The following is a 23,357-nucleotide window of genomic DNA, read 5'->3' as shown; positions in this document are numbered from 1 at the left end:
ACTAGCTATGTGTGAAAACACTTATAAACCCATTCTGAAAAGTCAATACATGTAAGATATTTTAGATACCTCATCTGTTAGTACATCCCAAGAAGGAGACTGGCTACTTAAAGATAACTAGAAGACTCACGCCAGAAGCTTGTCCATTACCTGGGCAATGAATTGAATGATTTTCACAAAGATGTTCAGAGGCATATCCCTTGGTACCACACCACGGGACCCTTTGGGGAAAAGTGTTGTGATGATGGTTATAAGACGGCTGAAAGATAAAGGAAAAAAGAGAAAACAAGCAAGATTGGCTGAGCGCCAGTTCTTCAAGAGAAAATAGCAGATGTTTCACCTTATCTTAGTATCAGACAAAATTCAGAAAAAGAAAACAATCCACTTTATCCCTTTCCATTAGCATAATTGCTCTATGAAAAGTGTTCCAACTACAGACAGTTGGGAAATTGTAGCCATTTCTTTTTTAATGTGACAAATGTATCCCTGGACATGGAACTTGGCTGTCCAGTTGAGGCTGGAGTTTCTGTCACAGCTGCTGAGCCAATAACTAAGGACTTAGATCTTGCAGGAACTGTCAGCTTCTAATTGTGTTAGTGTAGGTAGTAATGAAACAAAACATCCTCTCACTGGCTGAGTGATGTGGCTACCACGAACTCAGTGATGTGATTACCGTTACCCCAGGCCAGCTCCTTACCTCTGAGTAGCTGTGTTGCTTTCACATTTAATTCGAATCATGTAAACCCAAAGTAATCTGTACAGAGATTCCAGTGCAACTCGAGCCATCTTGGGGTCTTTATTCTACAACAGAAACCAAGATGTAAGATTGCAGAGTAAATGGTGACATATGAAGATTATTCTTTTCTCAATGCCTGGGAATGAAGGGCCCCTACAGGGGACACCGCATAATCAGGGACTTGTGGGGTCTTTGCCTCTTGGTGTCCATTGGATAAATCATCTATGAGGAGGGATCCAAATAGCCTAGAGCAGTGGTTGGCAAACCGCGGCTCATGAGCCACATGTGGCTCTTTGGCCCCTTGAGTGTGGCTCTTCCACAAAATACCACGTGCGGGTGCGCACGTACAGTGCGATTGAAACTTCGTGGCCCACGCGCATAAGTCGGTTTTCGGCCAGGGCGAGTCTATTTTGAAGAAGTGGAGTTAGAACACTCAAGGGGCCAAAGAGCCGCATGCGGCTCGCGAGCCGCGGTTTGCCGACCACTGGCCTAGAAGGTAGGACAGAGTAGTTCTGGGGGAAGGCATGTCATTCTCTCCTTTGCCAAGTGAAAACTTGAGATTGCCTTTTTTCCTCCAGTACCAGGAGCTCATTCTCCTAGCACCAAGAGGAGAACCAATCTAGTCTTTCTATTGCTGTTATGCCCTTGTCGACATTATTATTGCTTTGATTCCTCAAACCCCACCCCCATCTAATTACCCTTAAACACTTATTGAAGCTAATATGCAGTAAGGCACTGTGCTAGAACCTGGGAGATAGATATAAAAGATAATCCTTTTCCTGAGGTATTCCCAAACTATAGGAGCTGGGAGACAGATAATAAAGCAATCAACAAGATCTAAGACAGTGTGAAAAGCTGGTAGGGATAGGAGTTAGAGGATGAGAAGGGGAACCTGTGGTAAACTCAAGGAACAAGGTCAGGAACAGTTCTCATGGGTGGCCTGAAACTCAAGTGAACTTTAATCCATTCATCTACTCTGGGCCAGGTACTGTGCTTGGCACTAGAAATCTTGAATGGTATAAACAATAATGGGAGCCTGGCCAGCATTGCTCAGTGGCCAGGAGGTCACAGTTCAATTCCTGGTCTGTGTTGCAGGCTTGATCCCCATGGGGGAGCAGGGGGCAGTGCAGGAGGCAGCCGATCAGTGATTCTCTCTCATCATTGATGTTACTATCTCTCCTCTTCTCTTCCTCTCTGAAATTAATACAAATATATTTTAAAAAATAATGGGAAGGGATAATACTTTAGGCAGAGGCAACAGGACATGGAAGCTAGGAGAGCTATGCCAGTGCATGGGAACAAGTGAGGGAGCAGTGGTCAGTGAGGCTCAAGAGGAAGGCAGGAGTCACATGAGGGATGCCCCTACATGCCATATTAAGTAAGAGAACAGAGTTCTCATGATGATAACAGGAAGCCACTATGATCGACGAGACATGTAAGAAGTCCTGTCTGCTGTAGGAAACAGAAGCAAGGCAGGGAAACCAGCGATAGCACAGCGACCAGCTTTCAGGCAATAACACATCATCCAGAGAGGAGGAAACTGAGCCCCCCTCTGCTCTCCTATCTAATTGTATTCCTTTCTATCTAAAAACCATGGACTGGGTGGTTCCCAGTGTCTATGGTATCAAGTTAACATTTCTTGACATGGTATACCTGAGCAGCCAATACGTGGCTCTAACCTACCTTTCCTACCTCCCATCCTGTGTTCTCCCACAAGCTCCCTAAACCTTAGGTAGGCTATATTCATCCATTTCCATTTCAGGAGATGGCTTCCCTACTCCCACCCCAGAGTCCTTCCTTTCTATCAGATGAACCCTACCCCTGTATAGTCTACTTGTGCAGGCCTTTCTGTTTTTCCTCAGTGTCCTGAAACCCATCCCATTAAAACTGTTCCCTCCTGAGTGTCCCCTGATGAACAAACCTCTAGTAGAGCCCTTCAACTTCATGTTTAGACATCTGGAAAAAAGGGGCATTTTTACCGTGGACATCTATTGGAATTCCTGCCATTTTTCAGGGGATTGATGTATTTGCTAAACAGTCTTTAAATATCCCTCAATTTTCTTATAGGTCTTTGCTTTTACGTTACTACTGTTCCCTTATTTCTCCATTTATCTTGTCATAATTCTTTTAGCTGTTTTATTCTTTTTAAAAAATATATTTCTTTATTGATTTCAGAGAGGAAGGGAGAGAGAAATAGAAACATCAATGATGATAGAGAATCACTGATCAGCTGCCTCCTGCACGCCCCCTACTGGGGATCGAGTCCGCAACCCGGGCCAGAATCGAACCCGGGACCCTTCAGTCCACAGGCCTACGCTCTATCCACTGAGCCAAGCTGGCTAGGGCTAGCTGTTTTATTCTTAGGGCAGATAATTCAGGCACTGATTTTTGTAGAATTCATAATTATTTAAAAGTTAAAATTTATCTTTAAACTATTTACTGAATAAAGATGAATCAGGTAAAGATTGGAAAAGATTTTAGGGAGTAGTTTTTTAGATTTAGGAAAGATAGTTCTTATGTCTATATAGTCTTAAAATAACTTTTTAGTGTGATCACTATTATAAGATTCTAAGTTTCTATATGCATTTTGCTCTATCTCTGGATTCTTTTTAGTTCTATTAGTCTGTCTATTAATGTGGTAATATCACACCATTTTAATATTTGAGGTTTTATATGGCCTAGTCTTCCACTATTCACTGCTTTATTTTTCTTTTAATTTTATTTTTGGGCTTGGATCAGATATTTCTCTATGTTTATTCTTCCAAATATACTTTACAACTACTTCTCTAACTCCAGGAGAAAAAAAGTCTCAATTTTTAGATGCATACTTTCTACATAAATAATGATCTTTTTTGCCTGTAATTAAAACGGGTATGGTATACTTTGTAATTTGTCAAATGTTTTGGTGACATAAACAAACTTTAAGTAAACTATCAAACTACTAAATTTGCATTTAAAATATGCCATCATTTAAAAATTTTGGAAATTCTAATTATCCTTCCTCCAATCAGTGCAAATCAGCCAACATGTATGATGTGCTTACCTAGTAGTTAAAAACAGACTCTAGACACACAGTGTCTACATTTGAATATTCCCCACTCTGCAATTTATTAACAGTGTGGCCAACTTCAGGGAAGCTCCTAATTTCTCTGGGCCTGATTTCCTACGTGAAATGCAGATGAGAATCCCACCTGCCTCACAGGAGTGGTATGAGAATTAAACGAGTCAATGCACATAGGGTATTGAGCACTGTTCTTGTCCACAGAGACTATTATTATGTACAAGGCACCAGGGCCCAGCAGCAAACAGGGAGATGTAGGCCCTGATTTCTGGGAGCTTTTATATGTGTTTGTATATCATTCAAAATTCTCTCCTATGCCTTATCTCATATTGTGAGTCATGATGGGGTAGGGAAATATCATCTAAGTTCCACTGAAGAGCCTAACTGGCATTTCTTGTCTAAATGATTTATAGTACTGTCTTCTGTTTAACCTCAACTTCCTTTGTACTGTCTTCCTGCCCCCCTCCCTCACAGTTATCTTTTTGGTGTGTCTTCTTGTGACCAGCGTTCTTTCACTATTATGAATATGTTGAGATGGTCCGTTTTTGCTCCCATAAAGACTGAAGAGCAAAGTGGTAGATGTAAGTTTTTATTCTGTTTTACAAATGGATCCTGTACTGGTAACTGATATTTTAGCATTTCAAGATGATATCATTGATGGCTCTGACTGCCCCCTAAAGTGGTTTTCCTTGCCTATTTTCCATTCTTGGCACTGTCAAATGATACCTTAAACCACAGACATGATTGTTGACTTCCCTGCATTTAAAGTCCTTAAGTGGCTTCTAATTACCTCCTGGACAATGTTCAAATTCCACGGGGCCTTTGGTGACCTGGCTCCCCCATGACCACCCTTGCCTTTTCCTCGGCTTGGTGCACCCTGTGCTGTACCATCCCTTCTACAACTCCCTGAGTGCCTGGGGTGCCTTACTATCCTAGTCTACTTGGAACATTCTGTCTCTCTGGCAAGACTCGCTGAGGTGTGGCTCCCTCAGTTATGCTTCCCTGTCCCTCTACTCCCTCCTCTCCGGAAAGACTGCCATGTGCCCCTGCTCTCTGGCTTCTATAATGTTGGTCTATCCCTTTACTTTTCTGTGAGGTCTGGACTGTGAGCTCCAGGGACTCTGAGTTGCTCATCATTGGGTCCCCAGTGACTGCCACTGAACAGATTATTAATAAATATTGAATTTTAAAAAGGAAATTGTGAGTAGTAGCTAAAGCAAAATTTGATGCATAAGCAAGATTTCTTTCTATAGAGCCTATGCAGAGACAACCCTTGGTGTGTAGTCAAAGCTAATTTATGTGAACCTAGAGGCCTGGTGCACGGATTCGTGCACTGGTGGGGGGTCCCTCAGCCTGGCCTGTGGAGATAGGCCAAAACTGGCAGTCCAACATCCCCTAAGGGATTAGCAGTGCTCAAAGCAGCCTGCGGCTGGGGAGGAACCCGAGCCCGGGCCAGGCGATATGCAGCTCCCACTCATCCTGGCCCCACTGAACCTGCCGCCGCTGCTTGGTAGGCTAGCTGCCACTCCGCTGTGGTCTCTGCATGCCCATCCTAGGGTGATACCCGTGTACCCATGACCAAGAAGCAGCTGCAGGCTTGTGCCCAGAAAGTCCAGATGCTGGTCCCAATCCCAGTCCCGGTCTGGATGGGGGGAGGGGCGCGCAGGGGAAGTGTGCGCTGGAGATGCTTGTGCCGCTGCAGCTGCGCTCATCAGCTGCGTCTGGTGCCCATTGGTCAACTGAGTGGCGCTCCTGCTGTGGGAGTGCACTGACCACCAGGGGGTAGCTCCTGCATTGAGCTCCTGCCCCCTGGTGGTCAGTGTGTGTCATAGCTACCGGTCACAGACTTTTATATATATCAATAAGGATATCACAAAACATCTCACATTCAAAAGTGCTTCCCATACCATGGCATCTACTGAGGGATTTTATCATTGAGAGAGGCCAAATGACTTGCTCAAATAACAGCTGGGATAGAAACTGACTTCTCCATAAGTACTGTTTTCTCATAAACTGGAGGATATATATTACTTGGTGTTTACGATGCCAGGCATTGTTATATTGCTGTGCATATATTAACTCCTTTTAATTCTCACAACAACCTATAAAGCAGATACTGTGATCATTCTCATGTTCAGATAAGGAAATCAAGGCACAGAGGGCTAATAAGTGGCAGAGCCAGAATATGAACCTGGGCAATCTGACTCCAGTGTCTTTAAAGCATTAATTTTTCCACTTATTTGGAGGCTGCTCAAATACAGGGGTGAGCAAAAGTAGGTTTACAGTTGTGAGTATGTGAAACAGTTTATTCTTGTATTATTATTTATTTATATTACATACTAGAGGCCCGGTGCATGGATTTATGCGCTGGTGGGGTCCCTCAGCCTGGCCTGTGGATATCGGGCTTAAACCAGCTCTCCAACATCCCCTGAAGGTTCCTGGATTACGAGAGGGTGCAGGCCGGTGCACGATCAGGGCCAGGGAGTGATGCAGGAGGTTGACCAGCTGGGGAGGGACCGCAGGAGAGCTCCAGGGCATGTCCAGCCCATCTCACTCAGTCCTGATCAGCTGGACCCTAGCAGCAAGGTAACCTACCAGTTGGAGCGTCTGCCTCCTGGTGGTCAGTGTACGTCATAGAGAATGGTTGACTGTCTGCTCCCAGGTGGTCAGTGCATGTCATAGCAAGTGGTTGAGCGACCTTAGCATATCATTATCATATTACGCTTTGATTGGTTGAATGGCCGAGCAGACAACCAGACACTTAGCATATTAGGCTTTTATTATATAGGATTAGTTATTAATTATTATATTTTTTATGTATTACAACTGTAAACCTACTTTTTCCCATCCCTGTATGCTACTGCACCTACTAGATTGTTCTCTACTGGAAAACAGGACTTCTTCTTCATTACTTTTCTATTCTAACAGCAGCTAACATAATAGGAGCTCCATATATATTTTAGGATATAGACGTTTTTTGCATGTCTCAAACTACTGATTTCTATTCTTCCATTGGAATCTGCATCTCCATCAATTAATTAACCAACAATACATTAATTACGGCTCTGAAGCTCTGTTGATAAAACTGCTAAAGAAACTAGTAGGCTTCAGAGTGGATCTTCCCTGGATCCTGCGTCTCATCTCAGAGCTGGTACCTGATACACATCATGTGACATGTCAGCCTGCCCAACACCATGACCAACTTTAAATTTTGCTTTTGGCTTAATGAAAGCAATTCACTGTTAACATTATTCATTAAGGATAATTGAATTCACCAATAACTTGGCTGTTGATGGCCTCACTGGACAAACCAATGTTTCTAAGGTCCATCAGCTGACCATCTGTACCAAGTCACATGGGCCATTTATAAATATGGCTTGCTTGGAGATTCTCATGCATCCTTAATATATTATGCAAATATCTATCAAGGTAGATTGATAAAAAAATTTTAGTCACCTTTTGATCTTTTCATATTCAAATACCTTTGAGTTTTCTCTTTCACTTCAACTAAGGCTACTGTTATATTCCCTTGCATATCATAGTCAACACCTTTCTTCTTTTTGACATTTCCTTTTGATACTTGTATCAATTTACTTTGATCACAATTCACTATTTTTTGTGACTGTATTATCCAAATAACTTATGTGCTATAGTCTATAATAACCTCTAAAATTACTGTTCTGACAATTCATGGAGATTACTTTTCTATTTAGTGACTGAATAAATAAGACATTCATGGAAAGTAATATATTTGCTTGTCATCTGATCACTAGTTTTTAGACTCAGTTTATAGGCATTATAAGAATTTGTAAATTCCACTTTGAAATGTGCCTTTGACAGATTGGAAACATAGATGGTAAGATATTTTCTCAAGTTTATAGAAATAAGATTAATATCAAAGGAAAATAACTATTTAAAATTAATACTTAAAATAGCTAATACGTACCATGTAAAATTTGGTATTTCTAAAGAGAAGAGTAGTTGCTTTAAAATAAATGATGCCATACATTTTAATGTGTGCCAGCAGACTCCAGAATCCTTAATTTATTATTCAATATCTCCACTTATAAAATAAAGATATTAATACCCTTATTATTATAAGAACACTTTTTCAAAAAGCACTCCTTAAGCTTTATTGTGATAATTTCATACAAATATATGTTAAATGCTCAGGACAAGTTTCATCAAATGTATTTATGGCAACCATACTTTGAGATCCTTAATGGAAATCAAAGACCTCCCTTATACCTCCCTGTCCCGTCCCTCCTGAATGCATCATTCTCTATCATAACATTCTGTTTGATTTTCTATATAGCAGTTATCACTATTTGAAGTTTTCTTTTCCTGTATTTGTTTATGTGTTTACTATCTGTCTCTCCCACTAAATCACAAGGTCTAAGAGACTAGAGAGTGTTACTGACTTATTCATCACTTATTCCCAGGACGTGGTACACTTCTTATAAGAAATTGTTGACCAATTGACTGACTGACTGACTGAATGCATTCCAGTTCAAGCACAAGCAGGGGCTGAGATGAAAGAAAGGAGAACCATTTTTAATTCTGTACTTTGATTTCTAGGACTATGAAACTATACTAATTAATGTCTACCCTTCAATGAAGTATCGCTATTCTAGCAAAATTTTTAGAAAAATGTAAATAATATCCATGAAAGCCTAGAGATAGTTCAGTGTAGCCTGTCACATTATCATGATAATTCCTGAAAATGGCCCTAGACAGTTTGGCTCAGTGGATAGAACGTTGGCCCGTGGACTGAAGGGTCCCGGGTTCAATTCCGATCAAGGGCACAGGTCCAGGTTGCAGGCTCAATCCCCGATCAGGGATTCTTTCTCATCATTGATATTTCTATCTCTCTCCTTTTTCCTTCCTCTCTGAATTCAATTAAAAAATTAAAAAAAAGATTCATGAGAATGTATGTAAGCCCCTACCACTGGCCTACCTTACAACCAATCTCTAATTAATGAGAGCTATTGCTGTTATAAATACCTTTCTTAACATTGAGTTTTCTGTTTTTGTTTTATTTTTATAATCTGAATCTCACTGGCATATTATATTTTTTATTGTAAGAGAAAATAAAATTAAATATTCTCCTTATTATATCCATTTTAAAGGATAAGAAACTAACACCTAGTTGTTATGAATACTGAATAAATACATTTAAAAAGAGCTATTAATAAATGGGGATTAAAAACAAAAATGAATGTACTATTGAATCAAGTTTTCAAGTTACATTTCCCCCCCTTTTTTTTTTTCAGAATTAGGCATAGATGGCAGATGTGAAGGAAATGTGTCATTTTTTATAGCTCAATACATGTAGATTCTGACATAAAATATATACAAGAAAAAAGTTTTAGTTGCCACTGACCAAGAGTGTCTGAAAGATGTCAATACTGTGGTGAGAAGGTGCCATATGTTGCTCATCGTTTTACAAGGCCATGTTGCTAATATATGGTTAACTGAGTTTAAGTATAAATAAGAATGTTTGTGTTAGCAATGGAAAAAAAATGACATTGCTTTTGACAGACTGACACTAATTAAGCATAACAGCAGCAGCTCACTGCTATTATTCTCTATGTCACCTTGATGACTTGGTTCTTCAGAATACACCAGATGGCTGCTAATTTCATTGTGTTCAAACATCAGGTTTATCACTCTTAAGTATGTGTGGGGCAGGAGGAGGCAAGGTGGAAAGTGTGCTGGAGGGATAAAGGGGGGAAGACAATGAGGGAGGAATTTTGGGGGTCCTTTATGAGATGATATGGTTGGTTCTATATCCCATAAATTACTGAAGCTACTCAAGACAAACCATACTTCTGAAGCCATGTTAGTTTTTCCTCAGGTCTTTCTTCCCTATTGAGGACTCATGAGGAGGTCTGGAAGGTTTTCTGAACACTTAAGACATTTTCAAATGGTCCCATTAAATCCCTACTGGGTTTAGTTCTAAATATGTGGAATATAATTTTATTTCAATTGTAATTCATTAAGAATATGTTATGTCTTTTAGCTTGGGGGTGTGAATTCTAACAGTTTATTACCCATAAAGTAAAATATGGTTGCCTTTACTTTGCCTAACAATTACCTCTTTCATGCTTTATGGGACACCAGACCTCTATAAATGGCACAGGCATCTCTGTATTCCCAACTTTTATACTCCTCACTGACTGTATTATGCATGTCAAAACTTCATTACATAGTCCACAATGAAATGCTAAGTTCCTCAAGAACAGAGATTTATTCTAGATCAAATTTTTATATAGTTAACTTCCTCTATTTTCCCCACTTTCAGTACCTTCCCTAGTCCATATACAATGGGCACTTCATAAGTACCTTGTGAATTGAACTAAATTCTAGAATCTGGTTCAGTCTCTATACTATTGACTTTTTGTGATCTTATTGCCTTTCTCTTTTACAAATCCCAATGCTTGAAGTGTTTGCATGGAGAAACTCTTCTCTCTAGGGCTGTTTATAACCCTAGTAGAGGCCCGGTGCATTAAATTCATGCACGGGTAGGTCCCTAGGCCTGGCCGGCAATCAGGGACGATTGGGGCCTTCTGGCTGTGGGACTGAGCCTTCCTTCCCCAGCTGCTGGCTGCTGGCCAGGGCCTTCCTTCATTCCACACCACCCCCTGGTGGTCAATGCATGTCATAGCGAGTGATCGAACTCGCAGTCCCCAGTTGAACTCCCGAGGGGACACTTTGCATATTAGCCTTTTATATATATAGATTAGTAAGACTTTTGGGTGGGCTTTGACTAGCACTCCAAACAATATTCTAACTTTGAAGCAGTTAAGTTCCAAACTAAGATTATCCTGCTATACTTCAAAAGCAACTTTGGACAAAAGATTTCGGTATTTGTGGCCACAACAATACATTGCCATGCAAAATATAATTTTAATTCTAACTAAAATTAATCTCAAACACATCTAGCATATATATAAATACACTGTGAACATTTGTAATAATTTCTCTTTTTTGTTTTGAACAAAATGATCACTTTCTACCTGTATGAAATGTAAAACACAAAAGTTTAACTAGAACCAATTACTGAATACCTGAAAAGTTTTTACCAAAAAATGGCATTGGACTGTATGTTAAAGGTGTATTGACAGATGGATAAATCCCTAAATAAAATATCTGAAAGTGGCCATTATATCATAGTTGATAACCCGGAAAATTTTTGTTTTTCAGAATACTTAAAAGCTTAATTCTATATTCATTGCTATTATAGTTCACTGCCAATTTGAAGAAAATAAATGGTTCTAGTCTTGGATTTTACAATCAGCTTTTAGAGCCAGTACATAGTTGGTGCTTAAAACAGCTCTGAAACAGATTATTGTGTAATTATGATAAATGCCAAAATAATATAATTAATCTTAACCACTTCATCAAATTTAAGTGTCTTATAACAAAAAAGGCAACATGTATAAGCACATACAGGATTTCATAGCTGAGTATATTTCTCAAAAATTCTATAGGAGCAAATATCAAACTTATAAACAGAAATTCAACATCTTTAGACACAATGGCACAATTGTGAAAAATATATTCTATGTCACTTATATTAGGGATGGTTTTCATTTAGTTGTCCTTTATCAATAGGTCACTAAAACTTAAAATGAGTTTACCACTTGCAAATTTTAAAGCCAATTTTAAAGCTAATCATTATAGTTATTTTCTCTGTAGGTTCCGCAGTTTTGGGGTCCATGACTTTATTTCTCATGTCACCAGGCCCTTATGCTGCCTCCCTGAAAAGAGCTGGTCAATGAAGGCTTGGGCCTGACAGACTGGCATGTGGCTCAAAGAGAATACCTTAAAGTAATCACAAATAACAGTGACAAGAAATAAGTGCTCTCTATTACCAAATCAGTCATCCCACAGAATGGAACTTCTTTCTCAAATATGTTCCTAGACTCAAATATATTCCTAGAGGCAATACATGAGCTTCTGAAATCAATTCACATGCTCTGCCAATGAAGTGTGACTTCATTTTTAAAAAATCATTTAGGTAAAATGTGACAATAGAGGCATATAAGAGGAGGGCATTTAATTCTACTTTTAAAGTGATCCAGAAAAGATATTTGAAGTGATTTCTCTAATCCCTAAGTTACCTTCTAAAATTGACTATATATGATAAGGAAAGCCCTTATTAATATTTTTTTAATTTTCTTTATTCCAACAGGATACAATAATTCCCCCTGCAAATATCAGAAATCACTCTCAAAAGCACATATACCAGATTAAGAATCATATATATTTTTATGAAAGACTTTTTGAGCCAACAATACTAACCTTAAGGTTGGATAAACAGTTGTTGAGGAAAATGTGCCACCTGTTCAGGAACAGCTGCTTCTGACTGACACAGAGCAGACAGGTGACCAGGGGGTACAAGGCCTGAGGAAAAAGAAGACAACATCCAGAGGATTATAGTCCAACAAACCAGTTAACACAAGTTCTCTGAAACCTCCTTATGTGGCCAGAATAAACAGGGTCCTTATAACACAGAGGTGGATATTTCACAGAGGCTTTCTGATTACAATGGGGATGAATAATATAGAGTTATATATTGTGTACAACTTTCATGTACAATAAGTAAAATCTGATTAATTGATTTAGTCTTTACTTCTTAATGTTAAACACAAACTCATTTTTTGGTGTTTTTTTTGGTTAATCCTCACCTGAGTATATTTTTTCCATTGAGTATTAGAGACAGTGGAAGGGAGGGGAGACAGACAGAGAGAGAGAGAGAGAGAGAGAGAGAGAGAGAGAGAGAGAGAGAGAGAAGAGACTGGTTGTCTCCCACATGCACCCAAACCAGCAACCTGCAACCCAAATATGTGCTCTAGACCAGGAATCAAACTTGGGACCCCTCAGTCTGTGGGCCGACGCTCTAACCGCTGAGAAAATCTGGGTAGGTCCAAACTCTTTTTTTAAAAAAAATAACTCTCAATCCTAAGAGGGAAAGGAGGAAGGCACGCTAATTTTGAAAATGTTACTGGCTTTATTGCTTATAAAGCATCTACTAGTTTGTTCCTGACTTAGAGGTAGGTGTATATATTTTCTTTTGCATGTTATCTTTCTGTAATTAAACAAGATTCCTAAAAGAAATATTATTGCATTGGTAAACTCCACCAAGACAAATTTAACCACAGAAGGAATTTCTTATGACTGAATAAACAGAGGTGCTACTGCACTTTTCCAGCCTAAATGGGCCAGTTGCCTGCAGCAGCTGAAGAAGACAGAAAAGCTAATGGGCAGCCACCCAAGAAATATACATGCAGACCTGACACCACTTTGCTGAACCAGAGGCCATATACCTTTATGGCTCCCCCCAAAATTAAGGCTAGTGAAGATTTAAAAAAAAATATTACTGGCTTGTCCATTAATTTGAATTAGCAAAAAAGCAATTGCCACAATGAGAGTCAGTGCTTAACAATTCATTAACTTATTTTTAATTTACTTTATTTTTTGTTATTAAAATAATCACAGGTTTTTTTTCATTCCAATAATTTATTAAAAGTATGTGCAAGAGAAACCAAGATGGCGGCATAGATAAACACCTAAACTGCAGCCTCGCAAAACAATTTCAAAAATACAACTAAAAGACAAAACGGACATCATCCAGAACCACAGGAAAGCTGGCTGACTGGAAATTCTACAATTAGAAGGAAAGAGAAAACCACAGGAAAATCAGAGGAGCTATAAAAGCCTGTGATATGGAGACACGGGCGCGCACGGTGGAGAGGATGGAGGCGGAGAGGACGGGGTGGCTGAGTGCCTGGCTGGCATTTTCTAGCGGGAAGGAGATAAAAGCTCCAGACTGCACCGAAACCCAGTTCCGACTGCACTGAACCCCAGTTCTGGGTGAGACCCTGGGGACCCAGGCTCATACTGGGGGAATCTGGGCTGTAAGGCGGAAACTCAGGGGAGCGGCGAAAGGCAGAGCTCTGGAGGCGCGCACGTGAATGCGCGCAGAGGACGGACTGTTGACTGTGACGCTGAATTGCCCTGGTGGGGAGGAGACAGGGGCTCCGGACTCCGCTGAACCCCAGTTCTGACTGCACTGAACCCAAGTTCCAGGTGAGAATCTGGGAATCCAGATTCATTGGGGGAGAGACTAGACTGTCTGGCAGCGGGCGAAACTCGAGGGCGCCTTTCTCTCAGAGGTGCTTGCAGTGAGTACTGAGGGACACTGAGGGACACTGAGGGACACTGAGACCCAGGAACCTCATAGGGCGGGGCTGATGGGAAGCCAAGGCTGTCGGCTCCACCCTGAAACTCCGCCCCATCCAAGCTGAGCACAGAGACTTTTGCAATTTTGCAAGTCTAGTCGAATAAGGCTGTCTCCTGGCATAGACACAACTGATCCTAACAGCCAATTGGCCTGGAGGTCAACTCCTCCCACTGATACCAACAACAATCAAGACTTAACTACAACAAGGCTGTACACACAGTCCACAAAGGGGTGCACCAAGAGTGTCCACCTCAGGTAACTGGGGAGGCCGAGCCACTGGCCCATATAGGACTCCTAGCACACAAACTCAGGGAAGCAGCGAAAATGGGGAGATAAAGAAACAGATCCCAAATGAAAGAAATGGAGGAAAACAAATGACTGGAGATAGAGTTCAAAACCACGGTTATAAGGTTTTTCAAGAATTTCCTAGAAAAGGCTGATAAATTTAGCGAGACCCTCGAGGATATGAGAGAGATCCTCAAGGATATGGAAAAGGACCAACTAGAAATTAAACATACACTGACTGAAATAAAAAATATTATACAGAGACCCAACAGCAAACTAGAGGAATGCAAGAATCAAGTCAAAGATTTGAAATACAAAGAAGCATAAAACAGTCAACTGGAAAAGAAAAAAGAAAAAAGAATCCAAAAATTTGAAGAGAGTGTAAGAAGCCTCTGGGACAACTTCAAGCGTACCAACATCAGAATTATGGGGGTGCCAGAAGAAGAGAGAGAGCAAGATACTGAAAACCTATTTGAAGAAATAATGACTGAAAACTTCCCCCACCTGGTGAAAGAAATAGACTTACAAGTCCAGGAAGCACACAGAACCCCAAACAAAAAGAATCCAAAGAGGACCACAACAAGACACATCATAATTAAAATGCCAAGAGCAAAAGACAAAGAAAGAATATTAAAAGCAGCAAGAGAAAAAGTTAATTACCTACAAGGGATCACCCATACGATTGTCAGCTGATTTCTCAACAGAAACTATGCAGGCCAGACGGGAGTGGCAAGAAATAGTCAAAGTGATGAATAGCAAGAACCTACAACCAAGAGTACTCTACCCAGCCAAGCTGACATTCAGAATTGAAGGTCAGCTAAAGAGCTTCACAGATAAGAAAAAGCTAAAGGAGTTCATCAACACCAAACCAGTATTATATGAAACTAGAAGCCCGGTGCACGAAATTCGTGCACGGAGGGGGGTTGTCCCTCAGCCCAGCCTGTACCCTCTCCAATCTGGCACCCCTGGAGGGATGTCCGACTGCCCACCGGGATCGGGCCTACATGGGCAGTCGGACATCCCTCTCACAATCCAGGACTGCTGGCTCCCAACTGCTTGCCTGCCTGCCTTCCTGATTGCCCCTAACCACTTCTGCCTGCCAGCCTGATCACCCCCTAACCACTCTGCTGCCAGCCTGTTTGCTCCCAACTTCCCTCTTCTGCTGGCCTGGTCACCCCTAACTGCCCTCTCCTGCAGGGTTGATCACCTCCAACTGCCCTCCCTTGCAGTCCTGGTCCTTCTCAACTGCCCTCCCTTGCAGGCCTGGTGCCTCCCAACTGCCTTCTCCTGCTGGCCATCTTGTGTCCACATGGGGGCAGGATCTTTGACCATATGGGGCAGCTATATTGTGTGTTGCAGTGATGATCAATCTGCATATTACTCTTTTATTAGATAGGATAGAGGCCTGGTGCACAGGTGGGGGCCAGCTGGTTTGCCCTGAAGGGTGTCCCGGATCAGGTGGGGGTTCCCTTGGGGCGTGGGGTGGCCTGAGCAAGGGGCCTGTGGTGGTTTGTAGGCCGGCCATGCCCCCTGGCAACCCAAGCGGAGGCCCTGGTATCTGGAATTTAATTTCCTTCTACAATTGAAACTTTGTAGCCTGGAGCGGAGCCAAGCCTGGGGCTCCCTCCGCGGCGGCAGCCATTTCTGTTGGGGTTATAATTGAAACTTTGTTGCCTTAAGCTGGTGGGCCCGGCCAGGGTGTTTGCTTACCCTGTTGCCGGTGGCAATGCTGGCCTGCTCTCTCAAGCTCCATTCTGACGCCATTTCTGTTTGAATTTGTTTACCTTCTATAATTGAAACTTTGTAGCTTGAGTGGAGGCTTAGGCCTGCAATGGCTGGCGGAAAGCTTGTTTCCCTCTGTTGCCTGGGAAACCTTGCTCTCTGTGGCTGTAGCCATCTTGGGTGGGTTAATTTGCATACTTGCTCTGATTGGATGGTGGGTGTGTCTTATGGGCGTGGCTTGTGGGTGTGTCAGAGGTATGGTCAATTTGCATATTTGTCTATTATTAGGTAGGATGCTGAAAGGTATTCTTTAAGAAGAGGAAGAAGAAGAAAAAGGTAAAGATAAAAATTATGAACAACAAATACATATCTATTAACAAGTGAATCTAAAAATCAAGTGAATTAAAAATCTGATGAACAGAATAAACTGGTGAATATAATAGAATCAGGGGCATAGAAAGGGATTGGACTGACAACTCTCAGGGGAAAGGGGTGTGGGGGGTGTGGGAAGAGACTGGACAAAAATCGTACACCTATGGATGAGGACAGTGTGGATTAGGTAAGGGAAGAGGGTGGGATGGGAACCAGGTGGAGGGGAGCTATGGGGGGGAAAAAAGAGGAACAACTGTAATAATCTGAACAATAAAGATTTATTAAATTAAAAAAAAAGAAAAGACATCAGAGATAAAAAAGTATGTGCAGACAATACATGTTTATGCACATGGCTTAAATATAAAATCATTGTGGGATGTGAATTGGTAGGGGAATAATACTAGATTTCAATTTAAGATTTAACAAACTCAAAAGTAGTTGATTTTAGATTGTAATTCTAGGTTCAATTAAGTTTCTGCTACCTCAATATTTCTTTTTTTTTAAAATTATTTAAACCAGTTTTTGTTTTTCAATTACAGTTATCATACAACATTATATTAGTTTCAGGTGCACACCCAGTGATTAGACATTATATAACTTACTAAGTGACCAACCTGATAAATCTTGTACCATCTGATATCATACATAGTTATTAGAATATTATTGACTATATTCCCTATGCTGTACTTTGCATCCTCATGACTCTTCTGTAACTACCAATTTGTACTTCTTAATCCCTTCACCTTTTTCATCCATGCCCTCAACACCCTTCCCATCCAGCAACCATCAAAATGTTCTCTATTACCATGAGTCTGTTTCTGTTCTGTAAGTTTATTTTGTTTTTTAGATTCAATTGTTGATAGATATGTATTTATTTATTTTTCTAAGTAATTTAAAAAATGCTTATTGTTGAGAGTATTACAGATATCCCCTCTTTCCCCCACACTGTCCCCTCCACCCAGTTCCTGCCCCACCCCAGGCCTTCACCACCCTCCTGTCTGTGTCCATAGATCTTTGGTTAATCTCTTCTCATCTCTCCCTCCTCCCTTCCTTCTGAGATTCATCAGTCTGTTCCATGCTTCAATACCTTTGATTCTGTTTTATTCACCAGTTTATTTTATTCATTAGATCTCTTGTTCATTTATCTTGATTTTTAGATTTGATTGCTGATAGATATGTATTTGTTGCCTTTTTATTGTTCATATTTTTTTTTATCTCTTCTTCTTCCTCTTAAATAATACCCTCCAACATTTCATATAATACTGGTTTGGTGGTGATGAACTCCTTTAGCTTTTTCTTGTTTGTGCAGCTCTTTATCTGACCCTCAATTCTAAATGAGAACTTTGATGGAGAGAGTAATCTTGGTTGTAGGTCCTTACTATTCATCACTTTGAATATTTCTTGCCACTCTCTTCTGGCCTGCAAAGTTTCTGTTAAGAAATCAGCTGACAGTCCTATGGTCGCTCCCTTGTAGGTAACTAACTGCTTTTCTCTTGCTGCTTTTAAGATTCTCTCTTTGTCTTTAACCCTTGGCATTTTAATTATGATGTGTCTTGGTGTGAGCCACTTTGGGTTCCTCTGTGCTTCCTGGACTTGTAAGTCTATTTCTTTCACCAAGTAAGGGAAATTTTCTGTCATCATTTCTTCAGGTAGATTTTCAATATCTTCCTCTCTCTCTTTTTCTTCTGGTACTCCCATAATGCAAATGTTGATATGCTTGAAGTCCCAGAGGCTCCTTACACTATCTTTATATTTTTGGACTCTTTTTTCTTTTTGCTCTTCTGGTTGGGTATTTTTTGCTTACTTATATTCCAAATCGTGATTTGATTCTCGGGATCTTCTACTGTAGTATTAAATCCATGTAAATTGCTCTTTCAGTTAGCATATGCTTAATTTCTGACTGGTCCTTTCTCATGTCTTTGACATTCTCACTAAGATTCTTGAAAGTCTCATGAAGATCCTTGAGTAACTTATAACCATGATTTTAAACTCTGTAGCCAGTAGTTTGTTTGCTTCCATTTCTTTCTTTTGTGACATGTTTCTTTGTCTCTGCATTTTAGCTGCTTCCATGTGTTTGTTTCTATGTACTAGGCAGAGCTGCTATGTCTCCTGGAATTGGTGGAGTGGTCTTGTGTAGTAGGTGCTTTAGGGCCCAGTAGCTCAGCCTCCCCAGTCACCTGAGCTGAGCACTCTAGTTGTGCTCCTGTGTGGGCTGTGTGCACAGTCTTATAGTTGACCTTTGATTGCTGTTGGAATCTCTGGGAAGAGCTGATGTCCAGACCAATTGGTTGTGAGGACCAGCTACAACTACAGTGAGAGAACTGCTGTGCAGGAGGTAAGGTCCAGCTGTGAAGCAAGGTAGGCTGATGCTAGAGTCAGGTCTCCAGTGGGCCTTTTATTGATAGGTTTGGGGGCACGTTGTCACCAGCTGCATCTTGTTTAAATATTTTAGCAAATTCTGAATCCTGATCCAGGACAGGCCATTCATATGAAAAAGCTGCTGCAAACAGCTTGGGTAGAGCTGCAAATTTGATGGGGTGGGGTCTCAGGAATCCCCAGGTTGGAGAAAATAATGTGGGCCACATTCATTGAGACTCAGATATGGCTGCCAGTCAACCCTGCGACAGAAGAGGTCCCAGCACAGGAACAATGACCCTTGCGAGCACCCCGGACTGGAAGAAAGCATCCCCTGAGTTCCTACCCTGATGCCAAGCAATCAATGCTGTTCCTCCTATGTGTCTGGGTCCCCCAAAGCCACCTGGTGCTGGAGCTCCGAAGAAGCAGGACTGTGTAAGTTTGTGTGTGGGCCCTTTAAAAAGAACACCTGGGTCTCCAGTAGCTTCTGTGTCAGTCAGCCAAAATTCCTGCTGTTTTTTACAGCTCAAAGTTATGGGGACTTCTCTTTCCAGCTCTGGAACCCTGGGCTGGGGTCTGGTGTGGGCTGGGACCCCTTGCTCCCCATGGGCAGCCTCCGCAGTGATGATCTCCCTCCTGATTAAAAAAAACACCCAGCACACTTGGGTATCGGACCAGCCCCTCTGAGCCTCCGCCTCTCCTCTCAGTCTCAATGTGCTTTTTTCTTTAATTCCCTAGTTGTAAAACTTCCATTCAGCCAGCTTTCAGGCAGTTCTGAATGATGGTTATTCTATATTTTAGTTGTAATTTTGATGTGGTTGTGAGAGGATGCAAGTACAGGTGTTTACCTATGCTGCCCTCTTGGTTCTCTTTAGATATGCATTTATTGCCATGTTTTTCTTCTTTTTCTTAAAGAAGACCCTTTAACATTTCATGTAATACTGGTTTGGTGCGATGAACTTTAGCTTTCTCTTGTTTGAGAAGCTTTTTATCTGACCTTTGATTCTAAATGATAGCTTTGAGGTAACTCCATAACTGCTCTCCACAGTGGCTGCACCAGTATACATTCCCACCAACAGTGCAAGAGAGTTCTCTTTTGTCCTCATCCTAGCCAGTGTCAACACTTGCTGTTTGTGGATTTATTTATGATAGCCATTCTGATAGGAATGAGGTGATATCTCATTGTGGTTTTAATTTGCATCTCTCTGATGATTAATGAAGTTGAAGTTTTTTTTCATATGTCTATTGACCATCTATCTGTATGTCCTCTTTGGAGAAGTGTCTATTCAGGCCATTGGTCCATTTTTTAATTGGATTGTTGTTGTTTTTTTGTGTTTAATTTTGTAAGTTCTTTATAAATTTTGGATATTAACCCTTTATCACATATATCATTGGCGGATATGTTCTCCCATTCAGTGGGTTGTCTTTTCATTTTGTTGATAATTTTGTTGATAAAAAGTTGTGCAAAAACTTTTTAGTTTGATATAGTCCCATTTGCTTATTTTTTTCTTTCATTTTTCTTTCCCAAGGAGATATGTATATCAGCAATAATATTGCTATGAGAAATGTCCTAGATTTTACTGCCTGTTTTCTTCTAGGATTTTTATTGTTTCAAGACTGACAGTATATGATTTACTTATACATGGAATCTAATGAATAAAATTAACTAACAAACAAAATAGAAACAGACCCATAGATACAGAGAACAGATTGACAGCTGTCAGAAGGAAGGGGGCAGGTGGCTGGATGAAAAAGGTAAAGGAATTAAGCAAAAAAGAAACCTCAGAGAGACAGACAACAGTGTGGTATAGGGCAGGAGCATAGACTGAGATATGCATATAAAATTTATTTACACAGCCAGACCAGCGTGGCTCAGTGACTGTCGACCTATGAACCAGGAGGTCAGGGTTGGATTCCAGGTCAGGGCACATGCCCAGGTTGTGGGCTTGATCCCCAGTGAGGGGCATGCAGGAGGCAGAGAACCAAATTATTCTCTCTCTTCATTGATGTTTCTATCTCTCTCCCTCTCCCTTCCTTGCTGAAATAAAAAAAAAAAATCTTTTAAAAACATATTTTCACAAATTTAAGTAAATACATCTTAATTCTACCACACTCTACCACATATTCTATAAAAAACCCACATTTACCTATGTTGCCATCATAACCAAAAGCCTAATTTTCTTTTATAATCAACTAAATTTTAAACTGATTTTTGAACTACTGCTACCATTGAGTGCAACTCTAATTCAGGCCAGGAATCTAAAACAAAAACAACAACAACAAAATCACACAACCAAGCATCAGTCACAATGACCACAGAATGTAGACAAATGAGCAAATTTGCCACCAATACCAGCAAAGCAACTCTGAGTATCTGCTTAAATAATGGTGGCAATGTTCACACTTTGAAGACTAGCATCAACCATGCCAGTAACCAGTGACTTAAGCAAGCTGTTCCTTCACCCACACTGTGGCAATTACAGCAGGTAAAACACTGACCAATTCATAAACCAGAGCTTTATTTACCACTGAGAGCAAAAGGTAGGAATTCAAAAGAACTGTCTATGCTGCTCTTAGTGTAAAAGCTTTTCCAGAAATTGTTTTCGCAGCCTTCTGAGAACCTTTCTTATGGGGAATTATCTGTGTCCCAACTCTCCCTCCTGTCTGGATACACTTTGGTTCTGAATATGGTACAGGAATTAGCCAGAGAAGAATCTTGAGGACTGAGAAGAGAAACTGTGACTGTAAACTTTAGCCTTCATGGAAAAAATACCTAAAAATTAAAACAAAAATTAGTTAAGGTAATCTCAAAAACAAACAACACAATTCTTAGGACTAGAAGGGTCATCCAAGGTGACATGGCCTAATTTCCTTATATTACCATGATTTAATCATGGTCAATATTGAGTGCAAGCCCCACATTTTGAAATGCTACCTTTCTTTGAGGTAGTTGTAGATAATTCTCCTATCAGTGGAATGCTTGTGATTCCTGAATAGATTCCAGCCTAGGAATTTAGTCTCTGCAGTTTTGTGGTTTGGATTTTCTCATAGTTACTAACCAAGGAATGCTTCTTTCGAGAAGAAAGTTCCAGCGTGGTATCATACAGACTTTCGACAAAGTTTCTAAGGCAAGGGACATTGACTTCATTTTTAACAGCCTGTAACAGAGATGCGTGTTAATACTATATTAATTAAATTGTTGGTTATCTAATCCAATTTGAAGAAGTTCTTAGACATGAAAATTTAACAACTCACAGCAGCAACGGGGACAAGAATTTCAACAAAAAGCCCGGCCAGGGCATGCTTGATGTCTTTGTCTTTGACCTCCAGGAAATAATGTGCACATTCCTGGGAAGCAGAAAAAGAATGAAGGGCAGGAACATAGACTGAGATATGCATATAAAATGTATTTACACAAATTTAAGTAAATACCTCTTAATTCCACCATCCATACTAACATTGCATATTCCATAATCTATTTTAAAAAACCCATGAATTTTGCATTTACATTAAAATTAACAATGGCCCCAATGACATTTTCCAAGGCTGGTTTTCTCACTCCCCTCCTACTTCCATCTCAAATCACTAAGTTGAAAGGACAAAGCACTACAACCAGCAAGCAGGCATTCATCAGCTGACTTTCTGGTTGATTCGATCAGTCATTCATTTCTAACAAACTTCAATTGACTATTTCCTGTGTGTGATGCCCTGAGCCCTGGATTGACTCAGAAACACAGAACCGCGCCCCCCACCCCCCCCCCACCCCCCACCCCCCAGAGAAGGTAAACGTGGGAAGAGAGGAAGAGGAAATTATATTTATTTGAGGCCCTGACATCCCTGGGTACAAAGCTGTTTACTTGCTAGCCCTGAATTTTAAGTGTGTTTTTTATTCCGACAGTTTCACAAGCAAGTCTGGAAGCCTTTCCTTCCCTACCTTAGACAAGGAAACCTTTGCAATAGTTTCCTTAAGCAAGGATTTCTTTGCCTGTGGACTGTTGTCAATGAAAGGATATTTTGTGTTGCCCAGGGATCTAGTAGGAGGTGGCCTGTCCAGAATTCTGCCAGCCCCTTTCTCCTTCCTGGCCTTGGTAGAAACTTACTGTGGTCTTTATTAGGTATTGTTTTTATGGAAGAGTCAAAGGCAACATGTATTTGGGGTGACATGTTAATATTAGGTATTGTTTTTATGGAAGAGTCAAAGGCAACATGTATTTGGGGTGACATGTTAATATCGATATTAGCTACTACCACTTATTTTCAGTCAACATTGGGATTATTGCCAATAACAGTTACTGAAGTCCCAAGTCTATCTTTATCATACTAAGACCTCAGCCCAAGATAGTCACTGCCAGCATGGAAAGCCACTGACAACAGAGTGGAGCTTTATGGTTCCCAGCACTGTGACCCTTTTCCTACATTATTTTGCATGTGTATATAAATACTCTCTCAAATCATCATTCAAGTACATGGATACATGAATTAGGTGAGAGGGATAAAAATAATAATAGTTTTATTTTTAATAATAGCAGTTACTGAGAATTCTCAGAACCCCTGTCTAAGGTTAGTGTCATTATCAC

The 23,357-nt window shown here is 40.6% G+C and overlaps 1 protein-coding gene across 5 annotated transcripts in view; it reads right to left on the bottom strand.

Moving 5' to 3' along the window:
* The window catches only part of FRY (FRY microtubule binding protein), a gene marked incomplete at its 5' end in the record, with an annotated part of 648,830 nt that overhangs the window by 286,338 nt on the left and 339,135 nt on the right, over positions 1-23,357 (bottom strand). For all 5 annotated transcript variants that reach the window (XM_079773965.1, XM_079773964.1, XM_079773962.1 and 2 more), the window contains 5 exons: positions 151-259; positions 698-801; positions 12,105-12,206; positions 21,840-21,938; positions 22,036-22,128. In XM_079773965.1, coding sequence (XP_079630091.1) covers positions 151-259; positions 698-801; positions 12,105-12,206; positions 21,840-21,938; positions 22,036-22,128 — 507 coding nt within the window. The remainder of the gene's footprint in view (positions 1-150; positions 260-697; positions 802-12,104; positions 12,207-21,839; positions 21,939-22,035; positions 22,129-23,357) is intronic.

Source organism: Cnephaeus nilssonii, assembly GCF_951640355.1.
Source record: "Cnephaeus nilssonii genome assembly, chromosome: 6".
In the NCBI taxonomy this organism is placed as follows: Eukaryota; Metazoa; Chordata; class Mammalia; order Chiroptera; family Vespertilionidae; genus Cnephaeus; species Cnephaeus nilssonii.
The sequence above is the reverse complement of the archived record's forward strand: the minus strand, read 5'-3'. Positions and strand labels throughout refer to the sequence as shown.